This window comes from Musca autumnalis, unplaced genomic scaffold, assembly GCF_047663935.1.
Source record: "Musca autumnalis isolate F117 unplaced genomic scaffold, ASM4766393v1 scaffold_3, whole genome shotgun sequence".
NCBI classification, from domain to species: Eukaryota; Metazoa; Arthropoda; class Insecta; order Diptera; family Muscidae; genus Musca; species Musca autumnalis.
This window is the reverse complement of record NW_027411866.1, coordinates 239,993,110-240,019,169: the sequence shown is the minus strand read 5'-3', so window position 1 is coordinate 240,019,169 and position 26,060 is coordinate 239,993,110. Positions and strand designations below refer to the sequence as shown.

At 26.9% G+C, this 26,060-nt stretch overlaps 1 protein-coding gene across 39 annotated transcripts in view; it reads left to right on the top strand.

Annotated features, from left to right (window-relative positions):
• Nucleotides 1-26,060, top strand: part of dnc (phosphodiesterase dunce) — a 1,334,769-nt gene that overhangs the window by 1,301,650 nt on the left and 7,059 nt on the right. For 25 of the 39 annotated variants that reach the window (XM_073977499.1, XM_073977474.1, XM_073977494.1 and 22 more), the window contains 6 exons: nucleotides 6,470-6,574; nucleotides 16,544-16,724; nucleotides 16,819-16,912; nucleotides 22,597-22,928; nucleotides 23,013-23,277; nucleotides 23,347-23,461. In XM_073977499.1, coding sequence (XP_073833600.1) covers nucleotides 6,470-6,574; nucleotides 16,544-16,724; nucleotides 16,819-16,912; nucleotides 22,597-22,928; nucleotides 23,013-23,277; nucleotides 23,347-23,461 — 1,092 coding nt within the window. The remainder of the gene's footprint in view (nucleotides 1-6,469; nucleotides 6,575-16,543; nucleotides 16,725-16,818; nucleotides 16,913-22,596; nucleotides 22,929-23,012; nucleotides 23,278-23,346; nucleotides 23,462-26,060) is intronic. The other 14 variants (XM_073977500.1, XM_073977496.1, XM_073977516.1 and 11 more) reach the window with 1 other exon arrangement.

The window sequence follows — 26,060 nt, the reverse complement described above, 5'->3', positions numbered from 1 at the left end:
TTAAAAAATCCACGTTTATTGGTCTTTGTTTGGTTGAAAAATATTCTTTAAAAAATCCACGTTTATTGGTCTTTGTTTGGTTGAAAAATATTCTTTAAAAAATCCACGTTTATTGGTCTTTGTTTGGTTGAAAAATATTCTTTAAAAAATCCACGTTTATTGGTCTTTGTTTGGTTGAAAAATATTCTTTAAAAAATCCACGTTTATTGGTCTTTGTTTGGTTGAAAAATATTCTTTAAAAAATCCACGTTTATTGGTCTTTGTTTGGTTGAAAAATATTCTTTAAAAAATCCAGGTTTATTGGTCTTTGTTTGGTTGAAAAATATTCTTTAAAAAATCCACGTTTATTGGTCTTTGTTTGGTTGAAAAATATTCTTTAAAAAATCCACGTTTATTGGTCTTTGTTTGGTTGAAAAATATTCTTTAAAAAATCCACGTTTATTGGTCTTTGTTTGGTTGAAAAATATTCTTTAAAAAATCCACGTTTATTGGTCTTTGTTTGGTTGAAAAATATTCTTTAAAAAATCCACGTTTATTGGTCTTTGTTTGGTTGAAAAATATTCTTTAAAAAATCCACGTTTATTGGTCTTTGTTTGGTTGAAAAATATTCTTTAAAAAATCCACGTTTGTTGGTCTTTGTTTGGTTGAAAAATATTCTTTAAAAAATCCACGTTTGTTGGTCTTTGTTTGGTTGAAAAATATTCTTTAAAAAATCCACGTTTATTGGTCTTTGTTTGGTTGAAAAATATTCTTTAAAAAATCCACGTTTATTGGTCTTTGTTTGGTTGAAAAATATTCTTTAAAAAATCCACGTTTATTGGTCTTTGTTTGGTTGAAAAATATTCTTTAAAAAATCCACGTTTATTGGTCTTTGTTTGGTTGAAAAATATTCTTTAAAAAATCCACGTTTATTGGTCTTTGTTTGGTTGAAAAATATTCTTTAAAAAATCCACGTTTATTGGTCTTTGTTTGGTTGAAAAATATTCTTTAAAAAATCCACGTTTATTGGTCTTTGTTTGGTTGAAAAATATTCTTTAAAAAATCCACGTTTATTGGTCTTTGTTTGGTTGAAAAATATTCTTTAAAAAATCCACGTTTATTGGTCTTTGTTTGGTTGAAAAATATTCTTTAAAAAATCCACGTTTATTGGTCTTTGTTTGGTTGAAAAAATCCACGTTTATTGGTCTTTGTTTGGTTGAAAAATATTCTTTAAAAAATCCACGTTTATTGGTCTTTGTTTGGTTGAAAAAATCCACGTTTATTGGTCTTTGTTTGGTTGAAAAATATTCTTTAAAAAATCCACGTTTATTGGTCTTTGTTTGGTTGAAAAAATCCACGTTTATTGGTCTTTGTTTGGTTGAAAAATATTCTTTAAAAAATCCACGTTTATTGGTCTTTGTTTGGTTGAAAAAATCCACGTTTATTGGTCTTTGTTTGGTTGAAAAATATTCTTTAAAAAATCCACGTTTATTGGTCTTTGTTTGGTTGAAAAAATCCACGTTTATTGGTCTTTGTTTGGTTGAAAAATATTCTTTAAAAAATCCACGTTTATTGGTCTTTGTTTGGTTGAAAAATATTCTTTAAAAAATCCACGTTTATTGGTCTTTGTTTGGTTGAAAAATATTCTTTAAAAAATCCACGTTTATTGGTCTTTGTTTGGTTGAAAAATATTCTTTAAAAAATCCACGTTTATTGGTCTTTGTTTGGTTGAAAAATATTCTTTAAAAAATCCACGTTTATTGGTCTTTGTTTGGTTGAAAAATATTCTTTAAAAAATCCACGTTTATTGGTCTTTGTTTGGTTGAAAAATATTCTTTAAAAAATCCACGTTTATTGGTCTTTGTTTGGTTGAAAAATATTCTTTAAAAAATCCACGTTTATTGGTCTTTGTTTGGTTGAAAAATATTCTTTAAAAAATCCACGTTTATTGGTCTTTGTTTGGTTGAAAAATATTCTTTAAAAAATCCACGTTTATTGGTCTTTGTTTGGTTGAAAAATATTCTTTAAAAAATCCACGTTTATTGGTCTTTGTTTGGTTGAAAAATATTCTTTAAAAAATCCACGTTTATTGGTCTTTGTTTGGTTGAAAAATATTCTTTAAAAAATCCACGTTTATTGGTCTTTGTTTGGTTGAAAAATATTCTTTAAAAAATCCACGTTTATTGGTCTTTGTTTGGTTGAAAAATATTCTTTAAAAAATCCACGTTTGTTGGTCTTTGTTTGGTTGAAAAATATTCTTTAAAAAATCCACGTTTGTTGGTCTTTGTTTGGTTGAAAAATATTCTTTAAAAAATCCACGTTTGTTGGTCTTTGTTTGGTTGAAAAATATTCTTTAAAATATCCACGTTTATTGGTCTTTGTTTGGTTGAAAAATATTCTTTAAAAAATCCACGTTTATTGGTCTTTGTTTGGTTGAAAAATATTCTTTAAAAAATCCACGTTTATTGGTCTTTGTTTGGTTGAAAAATATTCTTTAAAAAATCCACGTTTATTGGTCTTTGTTTGGTTGAAAAATATTCTTTAAAAAATCCACGTTTATTGGTCTTTGTTTGGTTGAAAAATATTCTTTAAAAAATCCACGTTTATTGGTCTTTGTTTGGTTGAAAAATATTCTTTAAAAAATCCACGTTTATTGGTCTTTGTTTGGTTGAAAAATATTCTTTAAAAAATCCACGTTTATTGGTCTTTGTTTGGTTGAAAAATATTCTTTAAAAAATCCACGTTTATTGGTCTTTGTTTGGTTGAAAAATATTCTTTAAAAAATCCACGTTTATTGGTCTTTGTTTGGTTGAAAAATATTCTTTAAAAAATCCACGTTTATTGGTCTTTGTTTGGTTGAAAAATATTCTTTAAAAAATCCACGTTTATTGGTCTTTGTTTGGTTGAAAAATATTCTTTAAAAAATCCACGTTTATTGGTCTTTGTTTGGTTGAAAAATATTCTTTAAAAAATCCACGTTTATTGGTCTTTGTTTGGTTGAAAAATATTCTTTAAAAAATCCACGTTTATTGGTCTTTGTTTGGTTGAAAAATATTCTTTAAAAAATCCACGTTTATTGGTCTTTGTTTGGTTGAAAAATATTCTTTAAAAAATCCACGTTTATTGGTCTTTGTTTGGTTGAAAAATATTCTTTAAAAAATCCACGTTTATTGGTCTTTGTTTGGTTGAAAAATATTCTTTAAAAAATCCACGTTTATTGGTCTTTGTTTGGTTGAAAAATATTCTTTAAAAAATCCACGTTTATTGGTCTTTGTTTGGTTGAAAAATATTCTTTAAAAAATCCACGTTTATTGGTCTTTGTTTGGTTGAAAAATATTCTTTAAAAAATCCACGTTTATTGGTCTTTGTTTGGTTGAAAAATATTCTTTAAAAAATCCACGTTTATTGGTCTTTGTTTGGTTGAAAAATATTCTTTAAAAAATCCACGTTTATTGGTCTTTGTTTGGTTGAAAAATATTCTTTAAAAAATCCACGTTTATTGGTCTTTGTTTGGTTGAAAAATATTCTTTAAAAAATCCACGTTTATTGGTCTTTGTTTGGTTGAAAAATATTCTTTAAAAAATCCACGTTTATTGGTCTTTGTTTGGTTGAAAAATATTCTTTAAAAAATCCACGTTTATTGGTCTTTGTTTGGTTGAAAAATATTCTTTAAAAAATCCACGTTTATTGGTCTTTGTTTGGTTGAAAAATATTCTTTAAAAAATCCACGTTTATTGGTCTTTGTTTGGTTGAAAAATATTCTTTAAAAAATCCACGTTTATTGGTCTTTGTTTGGTTGAAAAATATTCTTTAAAAAATCCACGTTTATTGGTCTTTGTTTGGTTGAAAAATATTCTTTAAAAAATCCACGTTTATTGGTCTTTGTTTGGTTGAAAAATATTCTTTAAAAAATCCACGTTTATTGGTCTTTGTTTGGTTGAAAAATATTCTTTAAAAAATCCACGTTTATTGGTCTTTGTTTGGTTGAAAAATATTCTTTAAAAAATCCACGTTTATTGGTCTTTGTTTGGTTGAAAAATATTCTTTAAAAAATCCACGTTTATTGGTCTTTGTTTGGTTGAAAAATATTCTTTAAAAAATCCAAGTTTATTGGTCTTTGTTTGGTTGAAAAATATTCTTTAAAAAATCCACGTTTATTGGTCTTTGTTTGGTTGAAAAATATTCTTTAAAAAATCCACGTTTATTGGTCTTTGTTTGGTTGAAAAATATTCTTTAAAAAATCCACGTTTATTGGTCTTTGTTTGGTTGAAAAATATTCTTTAAAAAATCCACGTTTGTTGGTCTTTGTTTGGTTGAAAAATATTCTTTAAAATATCCACGTTTATTGGTCTTTGTTTGGTTGAAAAATATTTTTTAAAAAATCCACGTTTATTGGTCTTTGTTTGTTTGAAAAATATTTTTTAAAAAATCCACGTTTATTGGTGTTTGTTTGGTTGAAAAATATTTTTTAAAAAATCCACGTTTATTGGTCTTTGTTTGGTTGAAAAAGATTCTTTAAAAAATCCACGTTTATTGTTTTTTGGTTGGTTGAAAAATATTCTTTAAAAAATCCACGTTTATTGGTCTTTGTTTGTTTGAAAAATATTTTTTTAAAAAATCCACGTTTGTTGGTCTTTGTTTGGTTGAAAAATATTCTTTAAAAAATCCACGTTTGTTGGTCTTTGTTTGGTTGAAAAATATTCTTTAAAAAATCCACGTTTGTTGGTCTTTGTTTGGTTGAAAAATATTCTTTAAAAAATCCACGTTTGTTGGTCTTTGTTTGGTTGAAAAATATTCTTTAAAAAATCCACATTTGTTGGTCTTTGTTTGGTTGAAAAATATTCTTTAAAAAATCCACGTTTGTTGGTCTTTGTTTGGTTGAAAAATATTCTTTAAAAAATCCACGTTTGTTGGTCTTTGTTTAGTTGAAAAATATTGTTTAAAAAATCCCCATTTATTGGTCTTTGTTTGGTTGAAAAATATTCTTTAAAAAATCCCCATTTATTGGTCTTTGTTTGGTTTAAAAATATTCTTTAAAAAATCCCCATTTATTGGTCTTTGTTTGGTTGAAAAATATTCTTTAAAAAATCCACGTTTGCTGGTCTTTGTTTGGTTGAAAAATATGCTTTAAAAAATCCCCGTTTGTTGGTCTTTGTTTGGTTGAAAAATATTCTTTAAAAAATCCACGTTTGCTGGTCTTTGTTTGGTTGAAAAATATGCTTTAAAAAATCCCCGTTTGTTGGTCTTTGTTTGGTTGAAAAATATTCTTTAAAAAATCCACGTTTGCTGGTCTTTGTTTGGTTGAAAAATATTCTTTAAAATATCCACGTTTGTTGGTCTTTGTTTGGTTGAAAAATATTCTTTAAAAAATCCACGTTTATTGGTCTTTGTTTGGTTGAAAAATATTCTTTAAAAAATCCACGTTTATTGGTCTTTGTTTGGTTGAAAAATATTCTTTAAAAAATCCACGTTTGTTGGTCTTTGTTTGGTTGAAAAATATTCTTTAAAAAATCCACGTTTATTGGTCTTTGATTGGTTGAAAAATATTCGTTAAAAATAATTCCGTTGTCCCCTCTATAGTGGTGTGATATATTAAAGCTAGTTTATCATACATTCTATCCCAAGGATTATAGAAGCACATTGTATGTAAAGTCTATTCACAGAAAATACTATTCAACACGCTTTTTACTTTGAACCGAATTTCCAATAATAAAATATTAAACAAATTACTAACATGACAAAAATGAGTGGGTGGGCGTTCCTCGAATTTTTCTTGTAGATATTTCTCAAATATTTCTTGTTATTTTTTTTAAATTAATGCCTATTAATTTGTTTTTTTTTTTTTTTTTTTTTTTTTTGAAAACCGAAACCGTTCACAGTAGCATTTTATCACTTAGTAGTGATTCGAACTACTTTTCAAGAGCATGATAATAATGTTGATTATTATTAATAATAAACTGAAACATTTGTGTTTATTGTTAATAACAAAGATAATAATGATGATTACAAAAAATAATGCCAGTAATGAAAATGATGATGAAGATGATAATGATTTTTTTAATGATGAAACTGATAATGTTTGTGTAATTGTTTTTAATCCAATTGTATTATGAATATTGTTCATTGTTGTGGAAGAAAAAAATTATTAATTAAAATACGCACAAACCTAATTATATGAAGCTCTTTTTATTATTAGTTTTTCAATATGATAAATGATTATAGAAACAACATAAAATCAGAACCAATTTAATTAGATGCCATTTATGCTACTGTTGTGGTATTATTGTTTAAAAACAATTTAATTAAAATACCAACATAGTTATTTATAGTATAATTTATTTTGTAGTAAATATTTTTTTTTTTTTGTTTTTATTATATTTTCAAATTTAATTAATTGTTATTAAGATAAGTCTAGTAGTAAACACTCAAATTCCCTTTCGAAAACAATTTTTAATTAACCCAATGCATGTTTTCTCTGTCTTCTTTGTAGCCATGGCGAGGACCTCATTGTGACACCATTTGCCCAAATTTTAGCAAGTTTACGTTCTGTGCGCAATAATTTATTAAGTCTGACAAATGTTCCGGCATCCAACAAGTAAGTATTTGTTTTTGTTGTTGTTTTCGCAACATCCATTGTTTTTTTGTTTTTTTTCTTAATTAATATGGATTTAGCTCCTTCCCTGTTAAGTTAAAAGCTGTAACCAAAACAACACAAATACTAAAGCTCCTTAACCCACAACACTCAAACTAAGCCCCACTGCCAGCCAAAACAAAATTATTTTGTAGCCTCCAAAGTTAGACTGTTGTTGTTTTATTTTTTTTTTCGTAATTGTTTTTCCTATTCTTCTTCTTCTTGATATACCTTCTACTAATAAATTGCACCTGGCTGAATCCTAAAACAAACGAAAAAAAAATTAATATTAAATTAAGAAAAATAACACAAAAATAATTAGCTTGGTATTTTATAGATGGCATATTTTTAGGATTACATTTTTATTTATTTTCTAAGTGTGTGTGAACAGAACAGCACTCCAACAATTTTGGGAATGTGCAAAATAAGAAATTAGAAAAATCCAGCTTTTGGGCACTGCTGCTGGCTAGAAAAAAATTTTCCTTAAAAAAATCCACGTTTTGACCGACGAAAAAATACTCTTTAAAAAATTCAGGTTTTGGGGACAGAAGTTGGAAAAAATATACCTTAAAAGATCCACCTTTTGGGGACAGTTGTTGGATGATATATATTTATTTTTTTTTATTTATCCACCTTTTGGGAATGTTGCCGGATAAAAATATGATTTAACATTCTTCAAAAGATCAGCGTTTTTTCAATTATTCTTTAAAAAAAATCACATTTTTGGAAGGTGATTAAAAATTTTCTTTAAAATATCCACGTTTTGGGGATTGGAATTGGATAAAAAAAAATCTTAAGAAGACATTCCTTTTGGGGATTGGAATTGGATAAAAAATAATCTTTAAAAGATCCAGGTTTTTGGGGACTGGAACTGGATAAAAAATATTCTATTAAGTCCACGTTTTCATGGCATTTATATATATATATACATATATAATTGTTCCACAAACATCCCATAAGGGACAAGGGAGACTTCTCTCATATCGATGAGTGCACCCCGATTCATATTATGGGACCTACTGTTTATCGGCGAGTCCGAACGGCGTGTCTACGACACCACTTGTAGAGAAGTTTTACAAGGCTGAAATACTCAGGAAATGTCGCCAACATTACTGAGGGTTATTTTGCCACTATTGAAAAATGTTTGATGTTGCCTGGCCGGGGAATCGAACCCGCGACTTTTAGTGTGCAAGGCGGGTGTGCTTACCATTGAGCGGGCAATTGACACTTGGGTATAAAAAGTTTCTTGTTGAAAAACAAGAAACAAGGAAACTGATGAAGATCTGTGGCGAGATCTGATACTATAGTCTTCCCTGCCTTACCCCTTGGTAAACATCGCCAATTTTGTCCCACTAATAAATTAAAGTTGTTTTAATAAAATATTAAAAAAACGACTATCATTAAGCCTGCCTATTTTGAAAAAAACATTTAAAAAAATATTTTTTAAAAGCCCACGCTTTTATTTTTCCATATAAGGGATTTTTTAAAAATATAATTTTTTAAAACATGGATTTTTAAAACTATTTTTTATAAATGTGGATATTTTAAAAATATTTTAATAAAATCAATAACGCAGATACTTAAAAAAGTAATAAGATGGTATATTAAAAATATTTTTCATAAACGTGGATAATTTAGAAATATATTTTATATACCATTTTTTCAATAACGTGGATATTTAAAAAAAATAGTTTAAAATTTTTTTAATAATGGATTTTGGATTTTGTTCAATAAATTTTCTTTAAAACTTTGTTGTAATAAAAAATATTTTTTAAAAGTCCACTAATTTTTCACGTCAGCGATTTTTAAAAAAAAAAATATTTTTTTAAAACTTGTATTTCTTATAAACGTGAATATTTTAAAAATATTTTAATATAATAAAAAATCAATTAAAAAACTCAATAACGTGGTATTTTAAAAATATTTTTTCTTAAAAGTGGATAATTTTGAAATATATTTTTAATAAAAATGTTTCAAAAACGTGGATAATTAAAATAAAAAATTAAAAAACGTAGTTTAATTTTTTTCAAAAACATGGAAACATAAATTTTTAAAAAAAATTTTTTTTTGGAAAACTCCGATTGTTAAAAAAAAGATTTATTTCGAAAAGTGGATTTAAAATAAAAAAATCAATTTTCAAAAAAAAATCACGTAAATTTTTTTAGGAACATGAGTTTTTTATTGAATTAGTTTTTTTAAATTTGGATTGCATAAACTTGGTAAAAAAATAAAATAAAAAGTGAAATTTTTAAAAACTTAAATTTTTTAAAAAGTGGAATTAAAAAAATGTTTAAAAATAAATATTCTTCTACTATATATTCTACTTAAAAAATTTAAAATATTCATGATTTTAAAGAAGCTATTTTTATACCCTCCACCATAGGATGGGGGTATATTAAGTTTGTCACTACGTTTGTAACTACACGAAAAAATCATTGTAGACCCCACAAAGTATATATATTCTTGATCAGCGTGCAATTCTACATCGATATAGCCATGTCCGTCCGTCTGTCCGTCTGTGGAAATCACTCTAGCGCCCGAACGGATTGACATAAGTTGATGAAATTTTGGAAAAATATGTTATATTTACGTAGGACTTTTGGTATTGAAAGCGGGCTATGTCGGTCCACGCTTTCGTATAGCCCCCATACAAAATGACGCGTGACGCGTCGTCGTTTTAAGGAATTTTTAAGATATTTGGCCCATTTTACCACCGAATTGGTTGTAATTTGGTATTTTGTGTCTCCAGAGGCCAAAAAATATTCCTACCAAAGTTGGGTTATATAGGTCCACGTTTTGGTATAGCCCCCACATAAGGCCCCTTATAAAGTACGCGTCATTTTAATATATTTTGAATGTATTAGACCCATTTGACCACAGAATTTGTTGTAATTTGGTATTTTGTGTCTTCAGAGGCCAGAAAACATTCCTACCAAAGTTGGGTTATATAGGTCCACGTTTTGGTATAGCCCCCACATAAGGCCCCTTATAAAGTACGCGTCATTTTAATATATTTTGAATGTATTAGGCCCATTTGACAACACAATCGGTTGTAACTTTGTATTTTGTGTTTCCAGAGGCTAAGAAACATTTCTACCATAAAATGTTTATATAGGTCCACGTGTTGATATAGCCCCCATAATACAATATCTCCCGATTTTCGATATTTTGAACGTTTTAGCCTCATTATCACACCGAGATGGCTGAAATTTGGTATTTAATCTCCTTTAAGCGTATAAAACTTTCCCCCAGAAATTTGTAGGTATAGGACCACGCCATCATATAGCCCCCATAGAACGGTACCTTCCGAATTTCGATATTTTGAAGGTAGTGGCCACATTAATCCACCGAAATGGCTGAAATTTGTGGTGGAGGGTATAAAAAGTTCGGCCCGACCGAACTTAACGCTTTTCTTACTTGTTTAAAAAAAAAATCCACTTTTTTAAAAAAAATATTTTTAGAAAAGACAGCATTTTTGACGTGGATAATTTATAAAAATATTTTAAATACAATTTTTTCAATAACGTGGATATTTAATTAAAGTAAAAAAATAAACAACTTAGTTCAACATTTTTTTCGGATATATTATATTTAATATAATATTTTATTCCGAATTGTTTTTTTTTTCAAAAAAAATTCACGTAATTTTTTAAAAAAATTTTTTTCAGAAGCATGAGTTTTTTTCAAGTTTGGATTGGAAAAGCGAATTTTTTAAAAACTTAAATTTCTTTTTAGAAAAGTCCAGTTTACAAAAAAAAATTAAATATTTTCTATTAAATTAACTTTTTCAAAAAAAAAAAATTAAATATCCATGATTTTATTTTTTTTAATATTTTAATAAAATCAATTACGCAGATATTTAAAAATGTAATAACATGATATTTAAAAAATATTTTTTCATAAACGTGGATAACTTTGAAATATATTTTTAATAAACATTTGTCAAAAACGCGGATATTTAAAATAAAAAAATTAAAAAAAAAAAACAAGTAAGAAAAGTGTATAGTCGGACGGAGCCGACCATGGGATACCCTATACCACTATCCCTGGACAATCGCTCTCCACGGAACTTCTTTTCAATGATTGTGAAAATGTAATTATCAAATATCAGAGATGTAATGTATAATACTTATGACCAAAACCAAAAAGTTATCTAGTATCTAGCATGACAAATACATTTTTGTAGCAGTACTTATGTAGTACTACTACTACAGTTGTTTAACCGCTACGTTATTGAAATTTTTACCAATTTCACACAAAAGTTTCAGTCCATTTAACCCGCTAAGTATTATCTTATCTTCACGTTGGTTTGTACGCTTCTTCTTCATCATAAACTCAAACTTTGTTTAAAATTTTGCGGGTTATTATTTTGACCTACAGAGCCGCTACAAAATTGGTTAAAATGTTGTTTAGGGAATGAACATTTCACGATCATCACCAAAAACTAATCATTTCTATTCTGGCCCAAACCCAACCTCCTTAGAAAATTCGTTACAATCGGTCCATAATTGCGGCCTTAAGCTTGTTTACAAATTTTTAATGGACGGACACACATCGCTAAATCGCTTTATCTCGTCGAGATATGAATTTTGGCATACCAAATAAGGGGTCTAGAACGAATATTTCGTGGTGTTACATAAACTTTTGGAGAGACAATATGTAGCATGGAATAAAAATGTGGTTCTCTACACAGAACCCATTATATATTAGGCAGTAGGCCCGTTATCTAGCAAACACTTTATTGCAATTTACATCAGAGGAAAGGTCAGTAGTTTTTTTCACATGTAGGCTTCTTTGCGAAATATATATGTCCTCAAGGAATTAAAATATCGACCAAAAATATAATTTTTATATTTTTCATACAAAAGTAATGGTCCATTTCACCCGCTAAAGAATATCAGATCATCATTCAAAATTGTAGGCATCTCTTTCGACCTATACTCTTACCCGATGCAAAATTTCGTGACTATTGATGTATAATTGCGACTTCTAGCGAGTTTATTATTACACTACAAACAAATAACGGAATATATTAGGCTGTAACTCTGTTATCTGATCATGCACACCAACATAATTGGCATCAATTGAAAGGCCAAGTGTTCCACTTCCAGGAATTAAGATATAAGCTGTATATTAAAAATTTTCACAATTTTCACACAAAAGTTTTGGTCCATTTAACCCTCTAAATATTATCCGATCGCCATCTCAAATTGCAAGCTTCACCCTTGTGATATACTCTTACCCTATTTAAAACTACGCGTTGATCGGAGTATTATTGAGACCTACAGAGCCGCTAGAAAATTGGATAAATATTATGTTTTTGGTCCATTTCACCCGCTAAATATTTCACGATCATCACCAATAAGAATAGGGATCTATTCAGATCTGAACCCGACCTCCATACAAAATTTCGAGACGATCGGTCCATAATTGCGGCCTGGAGCGTGTTTACAATTTATAATGGACAGACGGACGGACGGACGGACTGACGGACGGACACATATCTCAAAATCGCTTTTTCTCGTCGAGATATGAAGATTGGTATACCACATTGGGGGTCTCCGACGAATATTTCGCGGTGTTACATGAATTTTTACCAAAACAAACTTATAATACCCTTTTCCACATTGTGGTATAGGGTATAAAAAACAAAAACATGGACTTTTTTAATATTTTTTTTTCAGAAACATTGATTTTTTAAATATTTTTTTCGGAAAAAACGAAGTTTTAAAAAATATTTTCAATGGAAAAGTGTTTTTTTTTTCAAAAAAATTCAAGCAAATTTTTTAAAAAATATTTTTTTTCAGAAACATGATTTTTTTTCAAATTTGGATTGGAATTGGATTGGAAAAGCGAAAGTTTAAAAACTTTTAATTTTTTAAAAAAGCCTACTTTACAAACAAATTTTAAAAAATATTTTAATTTAAATTAACTTTTTCCAAGATTTTAAAGAAGATATTTTTCAAAAAGTGCACTTTTTTTTGAAAAAGAAAAAAATATTTTTAGAAAAGACACAGTATTATTGAAAAATAAATAATATCAATAACGCAGATATTTAAAAAAGTAATAACGTGGTATTTAAAAAAATATTTTAGAAATATATTTTACATAAACCTTTTTCAAAAACGCGAATATTTAAAATAAAAAATTAAAAAAAAGAAAAACGTGGACCTTTTTAAATATGTTTTTTCAGAAACATTGATTTTTTTAATTCATTTTTTTTTTCGGAAAACTCCGATTTTTAAAAAATATTTTCATTCGAAAAGTGTTTTTTCAAAAAAAAAAAAAAATCACGTAAATTTAAAAAAAATTACAAATATTTTCTTTTATATTAACTTTTTGCAAAACAAAAAATATTTTAAATATTCATGATTTTAAAGTAGATATTTTTTAAAACATCCAATTTTTTTTAAAAAATATTTTTAGAAAAGCCACAGTATTATTGAAAAACATAAAAAATATTTTTTTAAAACATCATATTTTTTTTTTTAAATATTTTTTTTAAAAAAATTATATTTAAAAAAATGTAACTTTTTAAATTAAATTTTAAAATCTTAATATTTCAAAAAAAAGTCCACTTGTCTTCAAAAAAATTTTAAAATCGTTTCCAAAATTTTTGAAAATCGTTTCAAAAACAAAAAAGCGCACAATTTTTTAAAACAAATATTTTAAAAAACCAACTTTTTTAAAAAATATTCTAAAAAAAAATTATTTTTCGATACAAATATATTTTAAAAAATCTATTTTTTGAATAATTATTTTTAAAAACAAAACTTTAAAGACTTGTTGTTTTTAAAATTTGAAATCAACACATTAAGCTGGGCTTACTTTAAAAATAAAAAGTAAACACACATCACAACAAAACTACAAAAGTGAATCTTTTTTAAAAAATTTACACAATAAAAATAATTTTTTAAAAATTCAGGTTTTTTTTTAAAAAATTAACAATATTTAGAAATATATATTTGTTCAATTAACGTTTTGAACCACTTTTTTAATTAACCTTTTAGAAAAAAAATAATCAACGTTTTTAGAAAAAAAGGTTTTCGTATTTTTTTTTTTTGGATAAACGTTCTTAAGACGTATTTAAAAAATATTTTATAAAACATTAAAGTAAAAAATGTTTTTAATTTGTTTAACTTTATTTTTAATCGCGTTTTAAAAATTATTTTCCAAAGCGAACTGAATAACATAAATAAAAAAATCCACGGACTGAAAAAATATTCTTTAAAAAATCCACGAACTGAAAAAATATTCTTTAAAAAATCCAAGGACTGAAACAATATTCTTTAAAAAATCCACGGACTGAAACAATATTCTTTAAAAAATCCACGGACTGAAACAATATTCTTTAAAAAATCCACGGAGAAAAATATTATTTAAGAAATCCACGGACTAAAAAAATATTGTTGAAATAATCCACGGACCGAAAAAATATTCGTTAAAAAATCCACGAACTGAAAAAATATTCTGTAAAAAAATCCACGAACTGAAAAAATATTCTTTAAAATATCCACGGACTGAAAAAATATCTTTTAAAAAATCCACGGACTGAAAAAATATTCCTTAAAAAATCCACGGATTGAAAAAAATATTCTTTAAAAAATCCAAGGATTGAAAAAAAAATTCTTTAAAAACTCCACGGATTGAAAAAAATATTCTTTAAAAAAATCCACGGATTGAAAAAAATATTCTTTAAAAAATCCACGGATTGAAAAAAATATTCTTTAAAAAATCCACGGATTGAAAAAATATTCTTTAAAAAATCCACGGATTGAAAAAAATATTCTTTAAAAAATCCACGGATTGAAAAAAATATTCTTTAAAAAATCTACGGATTGAAAAAAATATTCTTTAAAAAATCTACGGATTGAAAAAGAAATAATCTTTAAAAAATCCACGGATTGAGAAAAAATTATTTTTTAAAAAATTCATGGATTGAAAAAAATATTCTTTAAAAAATCCACGGATTGAAAAAAATATTCTTTAAAAAATCCACGGATTGAAAAAAATATTCTTTAAAAAATCCACGGATTGAAAAAAATATTCTTTAAAAAATCCACGGATTGAAAAAAATATTCTTTAAAAAATCCACGGATAAAAAAAATATTCTTTAAAAAATCCAAGGATTGAAAAAAATATTCTTTAAAAAATCCACGGACTGAAAAAATATTCTTTAAAAAATCCACGGACTGAAAAAATATTCTTTAAAAAATCCACGGACTGAAAAAATATTCTTTAAACAAACCACGAACTGAAAAAATATTCTTTAAAAAATCCACGGACTGAAAAAATATTCTTTAAAAAATCCACGGATTGAAAAAAAATATTTTTTAAAAAATCCACGGATTGAAAAAAAAATATTCTTTAAAAAATCCACGGATTGAGAAAAAATCATTCTTTAAAAAATCCACGGATTGAAAAAAAATGTTCTTTAAAAAATCCACGGACTGAAACATTCAAGTTTTGGGCTAAAAATATATTATTCTTTCAAATATAAAATATTTAAAAAACGTAAATTCTTTAAAAACTGTATTTCAAAAATCTACCTTTTTGAAAAAGAAATAACTATATTTTTAAATAAATCTTTGTTTTTGAAAAAAAAAAATAAATACTTTAAGGTTTTTGAAACGAAAAATTTTAAATATTCAAGATTTTTGTTAATTTTTTTTTTCAAGTATTTTGAAAGCAAATATCTTTAGTATTGCAAGCTTTTTATTGTTTTTTAATTTTAAAAACAACAAGTTTTTTATAGTCGGATGCAGTTAACATCGATTTAATTTCGGGAAGGGCAGATAATACAATAACAATAACATCTCAACAAAACTGAAAATGTGAATATACAAATATTTTTTGAAATATTTATCTTTAAAATATCCATGGACTGAAATCCATGAAATCCACAGACCGAAAAAAATCTCTAAAAACTCCACGGACTTAAAACAATTTCTATGTAAAATGTACGGAAAAATAAAATTCTATGTAAAATTCACGTACAGAAAAATATTGCTATGTAAAATTAAAATCCTCGGACTAAAAACATATTATTTACAAAAATCACGGACTGAAAAATATTCTTAAAAAAATTCTAACAAAATCAGTTTTTGAAAAAAAATTGTTTTTGTAAAATCCAAATATTCGGAAAAAAAATTAATAAAAAAATTTAAAAAATATTCATTAAAAATCTAAATATTTGAAAAATGTTATTTAAAAAATACAGTTTTTAAATGTGCATTATAAATTAAGCCCTTAAAATAACCTGCAATAATTTCACTCTTTTTGCACATTCCTAGAATTTATGCCATTAAATTTCAATTAAATAAATGTTTACCTCAATTAGAAAACATCACAATTTAAAACATACACACAAAAATAAAAATTCTCAATGTCGTATTTTGTTTCCATTAAATTCCATAAAAAAACTAGAATCCTTTAAACCAGTAAACAAAAACCAAATATTTATAACATATTTTTACCTTAATTTCTTTTTTCTCTTTCTACTTTTTACTCCCAAATAAAAACCGAAAAAATAAAAAATAATAACATTTAATTTAATTTTATTAATATTTATTTGTTATTTTCAAACAAAATGCTTAATTTAACTTTTTTAACCGAAATGTTTTGTTTCGTTTTTTGTTTTCTTTTTTTTTCTTGTTTTTGTTTTTCTTTCATACGTTCTGAATGTGTCCTTTTGTTTTTTGTTTTTGAAATATGTTATTTCTTATTTTATTGACACATTTAAAAAATAATCAAATTTGTTTGCATTGTGTTCCCCCATAATTTTGCCCCCTAATCCCTACCACCTCCACCCCTATGCTTCCTTGTATGTCATTTGGTTTTTTTTCGAATTATCTCTCTGTGTGTGCCTGAATATGTGTGTGTGTGAATGTCCATTGTCTCTATGTGTGTGGAACATTGTATTAATCATCTAAGATCTAGGCGACCAACACAAACATCTATGGGACGTTCATCGACGGCGGGTATTATCCTGAACCAGGGCGATGAGGCGTACACGCGATTGGCCACCGATACCATTGAAGAATTAGACTGGTGCTTGGATCAATTAGAAACAATACAGACCCATCGTAGTGTATCCGATATGGCATCGCTTAAGGTGAGTTAACCTAGCCATTTTGTTCATCCTAAATGTAGGCAATAGTTTTGGAATATAAATTAATCAATTTCAATTTTTATTTTTTCTCATTCAGTTCAAACGTATGCTGAACAAGGAATTATCACACTTTAGCGAATCGAGTAAATCGGGAAATCAAATTTCCGAATATATTTGTTCAACTTTCTTGGGTAAGTTAAGAAAATAAATTTCAAAATTATTAAACAATTAAATTCTCCCCGATTTAAATATTTAATAATCAAGAATTAATAAGAATTTTGTTAATAAGATCTTAATGTAAGGTTCGAACATCCCAGAAGGAACAAACATCAATGAGCCCAGCACTATCGATACCTGATAATACTGAACCTCATAATTATCGCTTTGAATAGCCTCTAGAAAATTTAATGAACATTTTGATAATGGACTCAGGGCGTATATGCATCAATATGGCAACCCCATACATAATTCAGGCTCTAAGAATAAAAATGTGCATAAATTATAAATGAGAATTGCAAAGGGTGACCTTTTAGTTACAATTTTCTCAACTAAGTATTCCTCTTTTAAATATCTCCAAATATTCTTTATTAATACAAATTAGGAAATGATGCAAAGGCCTTTCAATCCCTACCAAGCACCTTTACCAAATTTACATTTGAAAAAGAATTGTAAAATATAATGAAGAGAATATTGTGTGCCTTCCCTACTTCCCTCCAGAAACCAAAATTATAAAAAACCCCTACAAATCAATCATTCAAACAGCCCCTAAAAGTATGCTCGAATAAATTTATGTTAATGCCCTGTTTTTTCTTCTTCATCTCAAGGCAAGTGTGCAAATCATAATCTGCTGTGCCTCTTCTCCTCTTTTTTGACGAACCTTGAAATATTGTCATGATAAAAAAAAATTCATCATTTCCTATAAAGGGGATTCCGTTTTTTTGTTTTTGTAATTAGATTTATTCAAACAAAACCCATAAAATCCACCTTCCATCAGCGGAAAACAGAAGAATTCCATCTAATCTTTTTTTCCATCTGACGCTTTAATGCATTTATATATGTACGCTTTAAAATCGCATTTATATTTGGAGGCTGAATATTCGTTTATTATTTTATCCCCAATTCCTCATAGCAAACGGATAAAACACCTGGATCTATTCCCATGGGGGCAGATATTTAGATGGGTAAACGATTTTTGTCGAAGGAAGCTAAAGGCAACCACAAATTATATAAATTTATCCACAAATTTTAATGATTTTATTTACCAGAGTGGATAATTTTATCCATCAAAATGGATAATTTTATCCACAAACGTGGATAATTTTGTTTATAATTTATCCACAAATGTGGATAATTTTATTCAAAATTTTATCCACAAATGTGGATAATTTTATACACAAACGTGAATAATTTTACCCACAAACGTGGATAATTTTATTTATCCACAAACGTGGATAATTTTATTTATCCACAAACGTGGATAATTTTATGTATCCACAAACGTGGATAATTTTATTTATCCACAAACGTGGATAATTTTATTTATCCACAAACGTGGATAATTTTATTTATCCACAAACGTGGATAATTACATTTATCCACAAACGTGGATAATTTTATTTATCCACAAACGTGGATAATTTTATTTATCCACAACCGTGGATAATTTTATTTATCCACAAACGTGGATAATTTTATTTATCCACAACCGTGGATAATTTTATTTATCCACAAACGTGGATAATTTTATTTATCCACAAACGTGGATAATTTTATTTATCCACAAACGTATATAATTTTATCCACAAACGTGGATAACTTTATTAATCCACAAACGTGGATAATTTTATTTACCCACAAACGTGGATAACTTTATTAATCCACAAACGTGGATAACTTTATTAATCCACAAACGTGGATAACTTTATTAATCCACAAACGTGGATAATTTTATTTACCCACAAACGTGGATAACTTTATTAATCCACAAACGTGGATAATTTTATTTACCCACAAACGTGGATAATTTTATTTATCCACAAACTAGGATTTTTGTGGATAAATTTATCCACGTTTGTAGATGAATAAAATTATCCAGGTTTGTGGATAAAATTATCCAGGTTTGTGGATAAAATTATCCACGTTTGTGGATAAAATTATCCACGTTTGTGGATAAAATTATCCACGTTTGTGGATAAAATTATCCACGTTTGTGGATAAAATTATCCACGTTTGTGGATAAAATTATCCACGTTTGGGGATAAAATTATCCACGTTTACGGATAAATTAAACTATCTATTTCCGTGGATAAATAAAATTATCCACGTTTGTGGATAAACAAAATTATCCACGTTTGTGGATAAATAAAATTATCCACGTTTGTGGATAAATAAAATAATCCAAGTTTGTGGATAAATAAAAGAATCCACGTTTGTGGATAAATAAAATTATCCACAATTATGGATAAATAAAATTATTCACGCTTGTGGATAAATAAAATTATCCACGCTTGTGGATAAATAAAATTATCCACGCTTGTGGATAAATAAAATTATCAACGTTTGTGGGTAAATAAAATTATCCACGTTTGTGGATTAATAAAGTTATCCACGTTTGTGGGTAAATAAAATTATCCACGTTTGTGGATAAAATTATCCACGTTTGTGGATAAAATTATCCATGTTTGCGGATAAAATTATCCACGTTTGTGGATAAAATTATCCACGTTTGTGGATAAAATTATCCACGTTTGTGGATAAAATTATCCACGTTTGGGAATAAAATTATCCACGTTTATGGATAAATTAAACTATCTATATCCGTGGATAAATAAAATTATCCACCTTTGTGGATAAACAAAATTATTCACGTTTGTGGATAAATAAAATTATCCACGTTTGTGGATAAATAAAATTATCCACGTTTGTGGATAAAATTATCCACCTTTGTGGATAAACAAAATTATTCACGTTTGTGGATAAAATTATCCATTTTGGTGGATAAATAAAATTATCCACGTTTGTGGATAAATAAAATTATCCACGTTTGTGGATAAATAAAATTATCCACGTTTGTGGATAAATAAAATTATCCACGTTTGTGGATAAATGAAATTATCCACGTTTGTGGATAAATAAAATTATCCACGTTTGTGGATAAATGAAATTATCCACGTTTGTGGATAAATAAAATTATCCACGTTTGTGGATAAATAAAATTATCCACGTTTGTGGATAAATAAAATTATCCACGTTTGTGGATAAATGAAATTATCCACGTTTGTGGATAAATAAAGTTATCCACGTTTGTGGATAAAAAATCCTAGTTTGTGGATAAATAAAATTATCAACGTTTGTGGGTAAATAAAATTATCCACGTTTGTGGATTAATAAAGTTATCCACGTTTGTGGATAAAATTATATACGTTTGTGGATAAAATTATATACGTTTGTGGATAAATAAAATTATGGATAATTTTATTTATCCACAAACGTGGATAATTTTATTTATCCACAAACGTGGATAATTTTATTTATCCACAAACGTGGATAATTTTATTTATCCACAAACGTGGTTAATTTTATTTATCCACAAACGTGGATAATTTTATTTATCCACAAACGTGGATAATTTTATTTATCCACAAACGTGGATAATTTTATTTATCCACAAACGTGGATAATTTTATTTATCCACAAACGTGGATAATTTTATTTATCCACAAACGTGGATAATTTTATTTATCCACAAACGTGGATAATTTTATTTATCCACAAACGTGGATAATTTTATTTATCCACAAACGTGGTTAATTTTATTTATCCACAAACGTGGATAATTTTATTTATCCACAAGCGTGGATAATTTTATTCATCCACAAACGTGGTTAATTTTATTTATCCACAAACGTGGATAATTTTATTTATCCACAAACGTGGATAATTTTATTTATCCACAAGCGTGGATAATTTTATTCATCCACAAACGTCGTTAATTTTATTTATCCACAAACGTGGATAATTTTATTTATCCACAAACGTGGATAATTTTATTTATCCACAAACGTGGATAATTTTATTTATCCACAAACGTGGTTAATTTTATTTATCCACAAACGTGGATAATTTTATTTATCCACAAACGTGGATAATTTTATTTATCCACAAACGTGGATAAAATTTTTTATCCACAAACGTGGATAAAATTTTTTATCCACAAACGTGGATAAAATTTTTTATCCACAAACGTGGATAAAATTTTTTATCCACAAACGTGGATAATTTTTTTGTCCATAAACGTGGGTAATTTTATCCACAAACGTGGATAATTCTATCCACAAATGTAAATAATTTGATTTATCCACAAATGTGGATAATTTTATTTATCCACAAACGTGGATAATTTTTTTATCTACAAACGTAGACAATTTTATTTATCCACAAACGTGGATAATTTTATTTATCCACAAACGTGGATACTTTTATTTATCTGCAAACATGGATAATTTTATTTATCCAAAAACGTGAAAAATGTTATTTATCCACAAACGTGGATAACTTTATTTATCCAGATATGTGGATAATTTTATCCAAAAATGTGGATAATTTTATTTATCCACAAATGTGCATAATTTTATTTATGTATAAATGTGGATAATTTTATAAATCCACAATCGTGGATAATTTTATTTTATCCACAATCGTGGATAATTTTATGCGTATTTAAATCCACCACTATTATTTTTCACTTTCTCTTTAAAAATTCCTTTCTGCTTCATTTAATTTAAGCCCTTTAGCATTTTGTTGCGAGTCTGCATAATTTGGTTTAAATAAAAAGCTACGTTTACCAGCAGCATACTCACTTATCCATCACTAAAATAATACCCGTGGCTAGTGTTATTTACATATTCCCAGTCAGTCATAGTTGGCAATCTAGGATGCTTTTACAATGCTCGTGGCCAGCCCTCATTCCCTTCAGTAAGGGCTTTTGCGTTTTCCACTTTATATCCAAGCTTTTGTAATATCCTTTAAACGTGGCAAATATAAAATCAAATCATCGGCACACGCAGAAAAGGTACCGACATTAACGAGTAAATCAAAACAACGGAAATGGCCTCAATAGCTGGGGAATGGGTGGGAACAACGACAGCGGCTGGAATTTTTACAAAAATATAAAATTCAAATTTTATTTCCAACGTGTTTTTTGCTTCATATTTTTATTTCATATAAAAACACCTTTTTGTAACAAAAAAAAAACATACACACACAAACACCCACACGCACAGCAGCACATGCACAAATACAAACATACATCCATCCCTATACAAATTTATCAACATTTTCACACCCTACTCACAAAAGCGTTGAATCAAAGTATTACAAAATAAAAATCCAAAGCATACCTTTAGGCCGCTGCTGGTACAGTTATAAAACGTTGTGTTTGTGTGGGTGGGTGCTGCCATTTATTTAAATAAGGTTTATACAATTTGCATCTTGTAACTCTGTCGTTAAAGAAATATTAAATGACACATTTTGTTATTCTTTATTGGCAGTAGGCAAACGTGGGAGGGGAGGAGGTAGACAGGGGGATTAAACTAATCTCCGGATATGCGGCAGATTCCGAAAAGAATGTTTTTGATTTGCAATCAATTTTATGTATTTCAAATATATTTTGTCTGAGGAAGGGATTCGGGAATGCTTTGGCAATAGGAAGAAGGAGGAAGGTTTATATAAGAAAAGTCTCCCCTTGTCTCTTCTAGGATGTTTGTGGAATAAAATGTAATTTCCGAATTTATCGGTATTGCCTTGAATTATTTTTCAATACTAAAATTTATTTTTTATTTTAATTTTTTTATTTCTTCTTTCTTCATTTTTCCAGACAAACAACAAGAATTCGATTTACCCTCAATGCGTCTCGAAGATAATGCAACATCAGGATATGAGCCAAGCGCCATTGCAGGGCCAACCCAACAACGCAGCCGTAGTCCACGAGGCCCACCCATGTCCCAGATATCTGGTGTTAAACGTCCTCTGTCGCACACAAATTCATTTACCGGCGAACGTTTGCCCACCTATGGTGTTGAGACAACACATGAAGCTGCACTGGGTACACAATTGGCTGAATTGGATACATGGGGCATAGATATCTTTAAGATAGGCGATTTAAGTAATAATCGTCCGCTCACCTGTGTGGCATACACAGTATTTCAGGTAAGTGTCAGATACCATCCAACATACCCCCCAACAACCTCTAATCTTCAATTCTTCTTCTTTCCTATTTGTTTCTCCCTACAGAGTAGAGAATTATTGACCAGTCTTATGATACCACCGAAAAACTTTCTTAATTTTATGAGCACTCTGGAGGACCATTATGTTAAAGACAATCCGTTTCACAATTCATTGCATGCGGCTGATGTAACACAAAGTACGAATGTCTTATTGAATACTCCTGCACTGGAAGGTGTCTTTACGCCACTGGAAGTGGGCGGTGCATTGTTTGCTGCTTGTATACACGATGTTGATCATCCTGGTCTAACTAATCAATTTTTAGTTAATTCAAGTAGGTCAAATGTGGTGTATAATAGGTGGTGTGGGGGAGTTATTAATAAAATTGTTTGATCTTTTTTAGGTTCCGAATTAGCCTTAATGTATAATGACGAATCTGTTTTGGAAAATCATCATTTAGCTGTTGCCTTTAAATTATTGCAAAATCAAGGATGTGATATATTCTGTAATATGCAAAAGTAAGTATTTTTTAACGTATTGGTGAAATTTAAAAAAAATCGACCAGAAAACTTGTTTTTTTCAATTTCCGACCAAAAATTTATTTTTTAAATATGTATTTTTCGACCAAAAATGTGATTTTTATAAAATATTTTCAGACCAAACACGTAAATTGTTTAAAGAATATTTTCCGACCACAAAAAGTGAATTTTCTAAAGAATATTTTCCGACCAAAAATTGATTACAAAATATTCTTTAAAAAGGTTCTAAAAATGTGTTTAGAAAAATCCACGTAATTAATAAATATTTTTAAAAAATCCACGTGCTTTAAAAATGTTATTGAAAAATCCACGTGCTTTAAAAATGTTATTGAAAAATCCACGTGCTTTAAAAATGTTATTAAAAAATCCACGTGCTTAAAAAATGTTTTTAAAAAATCCACGTGCTTAAAATATTCACGTGCTTAAAAATATTTTTTAAAAAATCCACGTGCTTAAAAATATTTTTTAAAAAAATCCACGTGCTTAAAAATATTTTTTAAAAAATCCACGTGCTTAAAAATATTTTTTAAAAAATACACGTGCTTAAAAATATTTTTTAAAAAATACACGTGCTTAAAAATATTTTTTAAAAAATCCGCGTGCTTAAAAATATTTTTTAAAAACTCCACGTGCTTAAAAATATTTTTTAAAAAATCCACGTGCTTAAAAATATTTTTTAAAAAATCCACGTGCTAAAAAATATTTTTTAAAAAATCTACGTGCTTAAAAATATTTTTTAAAAAATCGACGTGCTTAAAAAATATTTTTAAAAAATCCACGCTTAAAAAATATTTTTAAAAAATCCACGTGGTTAAAAAATATTTTTAAAAAATCCACGTGCTTAAAAAATATTTTTAAAAAATCCACGTGCTTAAAAATGTTTTTAAAAAATCCACGTGATTAAAAAATATTTTTAAAAAATCCACGTGCTTAAAAAATGTTTTTAAAAAATCCACGTGCTAAAAACTATTTTTAAAAAATCCACGTGCTTAAAAATATTTTTAAAAAATCCACGTGCTTAAAAAATATTTTTAAAAAATCCACGTGCTTAAAAAATATTTTTAAAAAATCCACGTGCTTAAAAAATATTTTTAAAAAATCCACGTGCTTAAAAAATGTTTTTAAAAAATCCACGTGATTAAAAACTATTTTTAAAAAATCCACGTGATTAAAAAATGTTTTTAAAAAATCCACGTGCTAGAAACTATTTTTAAAAATCCACGTGCTTAAAAAATATTTTTAAAATATCCACGTGCTTAAAAAATATTTTTGAAAAATCCACGTGCTTATAAAATATTATTAAAAAATCCACGTGCTTAAAAAATATTTTTAAAAAATCTACGTGCTTAAAAAATATTTTTAAAAAATCCACGTGCTTAAAAAATATTTTCAAAAAATCCACGTGCTTAAAAAATATTTTTAAAAAATCCACGTGCTTAAAAATGTTTTTAAAAAATCCACGTGATTAAAAAATATTTTTAAAAAATCCACGTGCTTAAAAAATGTTTTTAAAAAATCCACGTGCTAAAAACTATTTTTAAGAAATCCACGTGCTTAAAAATATTTTTAAAAAATCCACGTGCTTAAAAAATATTTTTAAAAAATCCACGTGCTTAAAAAATATTTTTAAAAAATCCACGTGCTTAAAAAATGTTTTTAAAAAATCCACGTGATTAAAAACTATTTTTAAAAAATCCACGTGATTAAAAAATGTTTTTAAAAAATCCACGTGCTAGAAACTATTTTTAAAAATCCACGTGCTTAAAAAATATTTTTAAAATATCCACGTGCTTAAAAAATATTTTTGAAAAATCCACGTGCTTATAAAATATTATTAAAAAATCCACGTGCTTAAAAAATATTTTTAAAAAATCTACGTGCTTAAAAAATATTTTTAAAAAATCCACGTGCCTAAAAAATATTTTAAAAAAATCCACGTGCTTAAAAAATATTTTTAAAAAATCCGCGTGCTTAAAGAATATTTTTAAAAAATCCACGTGCCTAAAAAATATAATCAACGTGCTTAAAGAATATTTTGAAAAAAAAAAATTTAAAAAATTCATTGAAAAATATTTTTTAAAAAAAGCCACGATTATTGAAAAAATATTTTTTTTTAAAAATCCACGATTATTGAAAAATATTTTTTAAAAAATCCACGATTATTGAAAAATATTTTTTAAAAAAAGCCACGATTATTGAAAAAATATTTTTTTAAAAAACCCACGATTATTGAAAGAATATTTTTTAAAAAATCCACGATTATTGAAAAAAATATTTTTTAAAAAATCCACGATTATTGAAAAAAATATTTTTTTAAAAATCCAGGATTATTGAAAAAAAATATTTTTTTAAAAATCCAGGATTATTGAAAAAAATATTTTTTTAAAAATCCACGATTATTGAAAAAATATTTTTTTAAAAATCCACGATTATTTAAAAAAATATTTTTTAAAAAATCCATGATTATTGAAAAAAATTTTAAAAAATCCATGATTATTGAAAAAAATTTTAAAAAATCCATGATTATTGAAAAAAATTTTAAAAAATCCATGATTATTGAAAAAAATTTTTAAAAAAT